This window comes from Danio rerio, chromosome 9 (assembly GCF_049306965.1).
Source record: "Danio rerio strain Tuebingen ecotype United States chromosome 9, GRCz12tu, whole genome shotgun sequence".
Taxonomy (NCBI): Eukaryota; Metazoa; Chordata; class Actinopteri; order Cypriniformes; family Danionidae; genus Danio; species Danio rerio.
The window spans coordinates 33,950,025-33,960,300 of record NC_133184.1 but is presented as its reverse complement, the minus strand read 5'-3'; the positions used below and the strand labels follow the sequence as shown (position 1 = coordinate 33,960,300).

At 36.3% G+C, this 10,276-nt stretch overlaps 1 protein-coding gene across 1 annotated transcript; it reads left to right on the top strand.

The window, feature by feature from the left end:
• Positions 1–3,017: 3,017 nt before the first annotated feature.
• On the top strand, positions 3,018–9,142 carry LOC101884483 (rho-associated protein kinase 2-like). Its single transcript, XM_073912878.1, has 4 exons — positions 3,018–3,138; positions 3,226–3,364; positions 5,813–5,904; positions 7,494–9,142. The coding sequence occupies exons 1-3, from the start codon at positions 3,057–3,059 to the stop codon at positions 5,898–5,900; spliced, it is 309 nt and encodes a 102-aa protein (XP_073768979.1). The 5' UTR covers positions 3,018–3,056; the 3' UTR covers positions 5,901–5,904; positions 7,494–9,142.
• Positions 9,143–10,276: the final 1,134 nt, after the last annotated feature.

The window sequence follows — 10,276 nt, the reverse complement described above, 5'->3', positions numbered from 1 at the left end:
TGTGATCCTAAAATAGAGCTTAATGTGAAATTCTACTTTGACATGTAATTTGGCATAATATATTCAGAATTACCCATTAAACGCAGCCTTGGTACAATAATTTGTACTTTTAAAAAAACCCTGGTTTGGGATTAGGCATGGGCCGGTAAAAGATTAAAAATAATAATGTTAAATTACTAAAACTACTAGTAATTCACTTAAATAGCATGAAATAGTATAAATAGTCAAATGTAAACCTGACTGAGAAAATAGTCTTGACTGGCTGTTTTTGAACACTTGAATTTCACAGGATGCACCAGCCCATATTGTAGTCAGTTAGTTATGTACTCATGTAAATAAGGACGACAAAAACTACAGACCTGTTCATTAGACCTTGAAGCCTAATATTTCTGCTGCTGTAATGTTGATGTTAACTAACCAAAATAAAGAAAGTTAAACTTGATTTTAAGTATAACATCATTTAAATAACTTGTTGCTAGCTGTATTTTTATTAGTGCTGTCAAATGCTTAATCACATGAAAATTAAGTTTGTATTTACATAATATATTTTCGTGGAGTGTATATATTTGAGAAACTCTATATCTTCATATGAAATATTTATATCTACATCAAATTATAAATAAATAAATAAATAAATATAAAAATGATGTACATGTTATGAAGATGCAAATTTTAATTTTGGGTTTGATTAATTATGATTAATTGCTTGACACAACTGTTTTTGTGTATGTATATGTTCATACTTAAAATGTCATTTAATATTCCATTTATAATTTTTTAATATTTTAACTTTATTATTTACATTCTGTAATTGATCGCATTAAAAGTTCTTTAATAACAGTATTTAAATTATGAAATAAATATTTAAACGATTAAATAAAGTCTGTGTTTAATATCACATTACTTATTATTTAATTTAGCTGGGTTGCTGCAATTGAAATGAAGTATTGTTAAATTTCACTGCTATTGATTACTGAAATATATTGTGACTTCTCTGTTCACCACTCTATCTCTCTGTCCACATAGCTGTGCTGTGCTTTCCAACATGAAAAGTACCTTTATTTGGGGATGGAGTTCATGCCAGGTGGAGATCTGGGGAATCTGACCAGCAACTATGACATCCCAGAGGAATGGGCTCAATTCTATACGGCAGAAGTGGTGCTGACACTTGACGCCATCCATTCTCTGGGCTTCATCCACAGAGACATCAAACCAGACAACATGCTGCTGGACCGCAATGGACACCTCAAACTTGCAGACTTTGGCACATGCATGAAGATGGACTCGGTGTGTGGTAAGTGCATTTGAAGTGTCTTTTAAGGGGGTGTGATACTAACAAAAATGTTTCTCTCCTTTTTTTGATAATCTCATTGAACAATATTTTGCTTAGTGTGCTTTTGTGCTGATACCTTGGCTAGTTTAGGCCTGACATGGATTAATAGATATGACCACTAGGTGACACCACTACTGCAGGTGACAGCAAGTCTCTTTCTCCTTTTCAAAAATACTAGGCTACTATCTAAATCGGTACTTCGTTTGAGTTCTAAGTTGTGTCTTGACAGTAATAAAATAGAATAGTGGAAGTGAGAATGAAATTCAGGCTACTGCATTGACGTTGTTGTCACTGTCATGTTAACCTTTCGTCATCACGCCTCATAGGATAGTAAATGAATTAATTCCACACTTTATTAATTGATAATTCTGGTACTTTTTGCCTCCTGATTCATTCAATCATTTTCCTTTAGCTTAGTCCCTTTATTCATCAGGGGTTGCCACAGCGGAATGAACTGCCAACTTAGCCAGCATATGTTTTACACAGCGGATGCCCTTCCAGCTGCAACCCAGTACTGGGAAACACCTATACACACTCCTTCAAACATACACTATGGCCAATTTGGTTTATTCAATTCACCTGTAATGCATGTCTTTGGACATGGGGAGAACAAGCAAACTCCACAGAGAAATTCCAACTGGCCCAGCCGGGGCTCGAACCAGCGACCTTGTTACTGGCGACAGTGCTAACCACTGAGCCACAGTGTTGCCCCTGCATCCTAATTTCTTCTACTAATTCGGATGTAAAAGGTCACATGCTGTTTTTCACAAACTTAATATTAGAGAAGTGTGGAGTTTAGAATTTATTCTGTTTTTATAAGTGATTCAATGAACATTTATTCAAACAATTTATTCAAAATGGCTGATTCATTTAGAAACGAAGCAATTAGTGACTGTCTTTGTTGATGATTTATTTAAAACAGATTGAAGTGCAAAACACACACACACACACACACACACACACACACACACACACACACACACACACACACACACACACACACAAACTCTTCTCCTAAGATGCACATTTTCTGCTTCAGCTTTGTTTGGTATTTTCTGTTGATCTGTTGAACAGAACTCGCATTATTGTGTTTTAATGGATGTTCAGGAAAGCCTGCTTGTGTTAACTTGCTTGTATTATTTCACAAAACCTTACACATTTTATAAACAAAACCCCATAAAGGGATATTTTAACCCACCTATTTGTCATTGGGACTGCTTTCCAATAGTTTTAATTGCTTTTGGACTCTCAGGACGTGATTTTGTTTGTTTTTCTCAATTGAATGAAGCTCTCTGTAATGCCAGCCCACAATACAATTACAATTTTATTGAAAACGATAAATATCATACACTAGTAGTTGGTGTGTTTAGATGTACTATACATGGCCGAGAATGAGAGAGTTTCTTTAAGATTTTGTAGTGTAGAGATTTACAATTATCACCTCACACATTGCAGCATCATTAACGTACGTTACAGAAAGCCTCCATTCGGTTATGACAGATGTTAGTGCTGCCATCTTGTGGCTAGATTATACAATGCAGTCCTTGAATTGAATGAATATGAATTGTGTAAATAATTTAAATTTTAAACATACTTGTATTTCAGCTACATTAACTCAGCCAGTAATGTTTATATCCATGTGTCTACATGTGTGTTTAGACTGGTATGGTACGCTGTGAACACTGCTGTTGGGACACCTGATTACATTTCTCCAGAGGTTTTAATGTCTCAAGGAGGGACTGGTTATTACGGTCGTGAGTGTGACTGGTGGTCTGTTGGTGTTTTCATTTATGAGCTTCTAGTGGGTGAGAAGTGTCAGCTTCATATGCATCTCTTGAAATTTTATTTCAGTGTTCTCATAATCAAATGTTTTCTTCTGTCGATCTGGGCAGGCGACACTCCAGTTCATTCCGAGTCTCTGGTGGGCACATATGGAAAGATCATGGATCACAAGAACATCTTAACTTTCCCAGATGATATTGAAATGTCAAAGGATGGCAAAGACCTCATCTGTGCCTTTCTGAGTAGCAAGTGAGACTGAGAAAATGAAAGTTTGATTTGAGTTTTTTTTTTTTTTTCTTGTAAAATTCAGACTCTTACTCGCTTAATATCCCCTTACTTGTTTGTTTTTAGAGGTTGGCTGGTAACATTAATTTTTTTATTAATTTGAATTTAACTTTACTGTAAAAAAGAGCTAATATTCAGGACAATTTATTACACACATGATGAGATTTCTTTTGTAGTTTGGAGTTTATAACCTGGGTTTGACATTACCTTTTTTGATCACCAGCCACAGTGGCTAGGAGTTTTCCAACATTACTAGCCACTCGCCATTTTCACTAGCCACAATTATAATGTTGGAAAAATATATTTTATATTCATAAATTTGAATTTGACATGCTAACTTTACTTAATTTATACTTTGTGTCCACATGCCTCCTTGTTCATTTAATATTTTTGTGTGTTGTTTATGACCTTGCTCAATGAGCATGAGTACATGGGATGTGATTTTTATAGTGTCACTATGCAATTAATTTAGTTTTATTTTTATAAATAGTTTATTTCACATGAGTTTCCAGGGCTCGACACTAAGGATTTGCAAAGTTTTTCTCTGACTGCACCGAACTAATTATTACTTAGAAACACATTTTAAATAATGTGTAAAGCAAACAAAATATAGCTATACATACACTTTTTATACACAGTTGACACTTAAAAACAATACTCTCATGTATTCTCAAAGTGGCTAGTGGGAGTGGCTGTCTAACCCGCCACAGCTGAAATCTACCCGCATTTGTTAATGTGTTAATGTCAAGCCCTGTTTATAACGTATTTAATATAATCACAGGGTAGCTTAGATTTGTTATCGTTGTTATCATATGACATTTTCCCTATTTTTCCCTATCGATGTACTTTTTTCCAAAATGACAATCTCAGGGAATATTTCATAAACACCAAATCATATATTTTTTTAATTTAATTAAAGGAGAACATACAAGTCTATATTAATTTGATGCTTTTAAAAGCTCTTCATACAATAAGTCTTTCATAAAACTTTAATGTCCTACTGCTTTTACTAGACACACTAGCTTAATAAAACCTTACTTGTTTGTTTTTAGAGGTCGGCTGGTAGTGAAATTAATTTATTATTTTTTCTATTTGAAATTAGCTTCACTGTAAAAAAAAAAGTACACTTTCTTGACAATTTTTTACACATTTTGATCAGATTTCTTCTGTAGTTTATAACATATATAATGTAAACACAGAGTACCTAAGATTTGTTATTACTGAAAACAGTAAAGTTTTCTTGCCATAAATTACCAGGCACAGAAAAAAAGGAGATTAATTTAGCAGCTTCAGTGAGAAAAAGTAGCAGTTTTTGCTTAGTTTATTCTCAGCTAATGTGATGGAAAAACATATTTTGTCTCTGTAGCCAGAATATGATGATCCATTTCCCCAAACACAAATGTTGGCTATAAAAAAATGAATAATCTTTATTAAACCGTTGAATCAATGATTTTTTTTCTCATAATTTTGCAGCCCTGTATAATTGACACACAGTTTTGCACAACCCAGTGTTGTTGTTGACACTTTGTAGTGTTCTGATTGATTGAATTAGTAAATTCTGTGTATATTTGACAAAATACAACAATGTTAATATAATCTAAGCCTGATTACTACACATACCTAAAATACAAATAAATAGTTTTATCAGTGAAAAAAAAAAAGTTTTATCAGTGTTTATGAAATGTTCCCTATTTTTTTTAAAGGTTTAGGGTCAATAAGATTTTTTTTCTTTAATGGTTTTAGAAAAATTCTAAAAATAAACATATAATTCTGAATAGTAATAATAATAATAATAATCACAAGAAATATTTCTTAAGTACCAAATCGCCAAAAAACTTACTAAGCCATATCAACATTTTAATTGAATTAAATTAGATAAAATGTAAAGACAACATACAAGATGATCTTTATTTATGTTATGCCTTTAAAAGCTCTATATAAATAAAGTCCCTAATAAAACATACATTTCATCTCCTACTGCTTTTACTATATCAGCTTCATGGACGTTCACCCTCCAGCCTGACAACTTCCATCTGAATTCCTCTTTTCTCCTTCCCTCTTTCTCCTCTCTCACATGCCCACATACAAGCATTCCTGATCAAACATACAGAGAGGGGCTTAATGTTTTCTCTCAATGTTTTCATGTAAACACACACACACACACACACACACACACACTCCTCCCTTTGCATTCAGGCTGTTGGAATGTCCCACACGTGGTAGTCCAAACTGCTGCACCGCCTCAATGCAGATGAAGTAAAAGGAAGGGGGAGTGAACGGTCCTTATTTTTGGATGTCTCTCTGACTGCTCCACTCCTCCATGCTGTGCTGTTGGATGTTCTTGGTTTATGGTCATTTAACAGATTAGCGCTTCTCTGTTTGTTTTGCTGACCAGTGTTGTGCTATGTTCAGGGAGGTGAGGCTTGGCCGGACTGGAGTGGATGAAATAAAATGTCACCCCTTCTTCAAGAACAATCAGTGGACCTTCGACACCATATGAGACAGTAAGTCAGTGAGAGCTTGACTTTTTTTTTTGTCGCTGCCTTTAGTTGTGGTGAAATGAGATGCATCATGTTGTTTATCTGTTTGTGCAGTCAGTACCTTTTATTTCTGAATCGTCTGGCATCGTACTTGAAGCCAAGTCATTTAGCCGAAGGCATAGTTGTCCTAGAACGAGTAGTTTGCTGATCAAATTCCACATTTTGATGAGGCAAAACACATCTTGGATGTTTTAATTACTATTTTAGGTGAAAAACAAAATAATGAGATTTGTGTAAAATCTAAAGTTAACCAAGTCCAGCCCGCCATCTTGTCCTGCCTCTCAGTTCTCTTAAGCCTTGGGCCGGCTCTGTGAAGTGGCCTCTTTTGGGCTCATCATTAAAGACCGGACGAGCTGCAACATTTCGTTCTCCCAGGTTCTGGGAGTAGATGAGCATGTCACATGTGTAGACTTTGACCAACTTGGGAAGTCACTCACAAGACCTCAGCTTATGGGACATTACCATTAAAATGAAACGTTTCCAGCAGAATATGATGCTTTGAAAAAAAAAACTCCATCAGCACTGGTAACTATGAAAAACACGACTGAGCACTTATAGTATACTCAACACTTTACACTGACATTTGAAGGATCACCTGACATTAAAGACTGAAGTAAGAACGCAGAAAAAACATCTGATTTTAGCACAGAAGAGGTTTTCTTTTCCTAAATTAAAGCAAAACTTCATAATATTGTGTTAATGAATTAATTAGTGTGTGTTGCACTGCTGGAGTGAAGGTTAACCAGTCCACACAGTTCATGCAGCTATAATCTTTATTATCTTTTACTAAGAAACTATGTACAATATTTACACGTTGGCTCCAGGTCTCTTGGATGAAGATCTCTCAGCGACGTGGTCTCTTCTGGTCGCCACGCGTTTCTGGTGGAGATGGGGAGCGGGACCACCTTTATGAACCAAAATCGTTCTTTGTACCAGGCTGTAAACACCTTCTTTTCTGCTGTAAAGTTGGCCATTTTAACAGTGGGCTCAATAGAAATTTGCTCCATATGGAGCCAGGACTGCCAGAATTTCATTGAACTGCATTTTCAGTTACTTCTGTATTTGCTTCATGACGGAGAGCGGGAGGTTGCCGTTGTTTGGGCACAAGCTGTAATATTTACTTTTCTGATCTGGAAAGATTCTCATTTGCAAAGGTTTTTGTTTGCTTCCTGGACATCCCCAGCACAAATAATTAAATGATGAGTGGGGTGTTTTAAGCTGAAATGACACACACATTTTGGGGCAGCTAATATTTTTTATCATGCTTGTAACATAACCCTTTATAACTGCAATGAAATGAAAGTAGTGTAAATTTTTCTTCTGAATTAAAAGTAAAACTATCAGAAAGTAACAAACAAATGTAGGACAGGTACTTTTTTATTCCTTTCAGTTGTTACTGGATGGCGGGAAAGCTTGAAAGCAAATTTCCAGTCCATTTTAGATAAAATAACCTGAATTATTAAAGACAGCCAGAGAGATGACTTTCATTTTCATGGCATAAATGAATGTAACTCAGCCTCTTGACTTTTCAACTCTTGTTTATTTCTCAATAGCAAAAAAATGCCAAAAACAGACACCCAAAACCCTACGCATGCTGCGCGACACAGGGGCGTGAACCTGCAGGACCCAGACGCACAGTCCACTCGAAGCTGCTGTGGGAACTAAAGGCCTGTCAACACTCCATCATGGGAGACCACGACACCTTCTCCTCCCTAAAATCCCACCCTTCACCCTTTCACCTCCCAAGACGGATAAGGAAAGAGAAAGAAAGAGAAAGGAATACCAGGAAGAGCTCGAGGAAAACGCCTCACTCGTGCCACAAAGAGATTTTTCAAGGAAGACTTCTGGTGGACGGGGCTGAAAGCGAACGGACGATGGACTCTGTCATGTCTGGCAGTAAATATGGATTCTGTATTACTTTCAAGTCAACAAGAATTTCTACCTCAGTTCATCCTCATTATGCAAGCACCATGTAGAGATAAAGGATTGGAAAAGAGATAAAGGAACACAGAATGGACTAAAGAGTTATTATTAACCAACAAACCTTCCCATTCTCAGCCCCTGGAAGGGTCCGTAATGCCCCTTTTAACATTCAGAAGTCTTTAAGCGAAATCTACACTGAGTATCCATATGGTCTGGGCTCTCCCATTTAATCTCAACTCTAACACTGGAAGAAAGTCAGCACCTTAAACTTAAACTAACCCTTCAGTTATTCATCTTTGAGCCACATCTACTAAATTTATAACACAAAGGAACACCGAAGCAGAACTTCATATGTTTTATTTCAGCTTTATTTATTTTTAAACCTTTGTTTGAACTGGTCTCCCTTTGCGCAGCTCGTCATTCATCTATGACCCATAAAGTATTATAGAAAGTCAATGTTGTCTTCCCTATCCCATTTCCTTCTCCCCACAGCATTGACCTCAAAGTTCAGTGTTGATGTTCACAAAACAAGAGCGAGCTCTACGATGCCTTCTTAATCTTCTTTTAGCTTTGTGTAAACTACTGTTTGAGAGTCAACAAATTATTACATATATTTGCACCAATCAGACTGATCCAAAATCATTTTGCTTCATGATTAATTGCAAAATATCATTACACATTTAGTTGTCTGGATGCGGAAGTCACACAACACCAGTCTCAATATGTGTTATTAAAAAGCAACAAAAAATATTCAAGCACCCACTAATCAACAAAGTGAATGATTGAGCACTGGGATGGCAAATATTGTGGGAATGCAGATTTTTGCCCACAAAGCCCCTGAAAAAGTGGAAAAAAACAGAAGTGCCTACTCCGTTTTTTCCGTGTTCTTTGTTTTGGGCTTGATTGAGGTCGGCTGACCATCTTAAAAGTAGCGGTTTTGAGACGATCCCGAGGTATACGGGCAATAAGCTGTGAGAATAACTTGCGGAGCGTGCTAGTAAACAGAGGAGTCGTTTCAGTCTTGTTTTATGAATGCTGTTTGTTGATGTGTATTAAAAAGAATTTTATTTCAGATTGATTTTAGTCAGTAATTTAATGGGTTACCAATACATTTATATGGTCATTTAGGGAATGAATTAGGTATCATGATAAGGTGTCACACAGCTAGAAGTCATTTGTCATGTGTCTTCAGGTCCACCTTTTTTGTGGAATAAGATCTGATCTCGTTAACACCTCTGTCAATTTTAAATAAAGCTGTGCTGTTCTGCTATGAATGAAACGTGGCTTTGGTTTCTGTGACTTTTTCAATAGCCTAGATCTAAACCACAGACTACTGTCATTTATGAGACAACAGCATTGTTCACCTCCACCCGCGTGAAGTAATATTTACCTCTGAAAACACAAGCCATAACCACACCAAACTAAATGCAAGTTGCAAACAGCAATTCACAGGGTTTACTTCACATTGGGGTTCGTGTTTAAAACACTTTCAGACATTTAAACAAAAATAAATGTCAATTAATATTTAGCAATCTTCAATTAATAATAAGCAATATCTGTGATTGTTAGAGATTTGTACAGCACAGAATTTTTTTTAATGACAAATAATTAAAGCAGTTCGGATGTAGTGTTGTTTGAAAGAGGACATCTAATATATAAGAAAAATGATGTATTAATTATTTTATTTATACATTGAACATCATATGAGGTATTAAAGCGCCCCCTAGTGCCGATTTCTTCCAAATTTAACAACAATTAATATTTTAACTACTGTGATGGTTAGGATTGGGGTGGGGGTAGGCATTACAAAATGCAATGTATTGGGTAATTTAATAGATAGCATAAATAATACTCGGTACAACTACAGTGCTGTGACGGTTGGGTTTAGGGTTGAGGTGGGTGTAGATGTTAATAAAATACAATAAATGGGAAATTTAATAAATAATACAAATAATTCTTGTTAACTTTCAGCCATATCCAATCTAGCAACAACAACCCTTTAGGGCATGAGGTGTCCAAACAAACCCAGTCCAAGAGGACCACCTATGTAAGCCTACACCTGTCTAGAGTGGACACCTTAAACCCTAATAACGCTCTGGTAAGCCTAATAACGCTTTAATTAGTCGGTTTAAGTGTGTTAACGTAGGATAGGAGCTAAAATTCCATCTTTCGGATGAGACGTTAAACCGAGGTCCCGACTCTCTGTGGTCGTTAAAAATTCCAGGATGTCCTTCGAAAAGAGTAGGGGTTCAAGCCCGGCATCCTGGCCAAATCTGCCCACTGGCCTCTGTCAATCATGGCCTCCTAACCATCTCCATATTCAATTGGCTTCATCACTGTCTCCTCTCCACCAATCAGCTGGTGTGCGGTCTGGTGCAAAATGGCTGCCGTCGCATCATCCAGGGGGATGCTG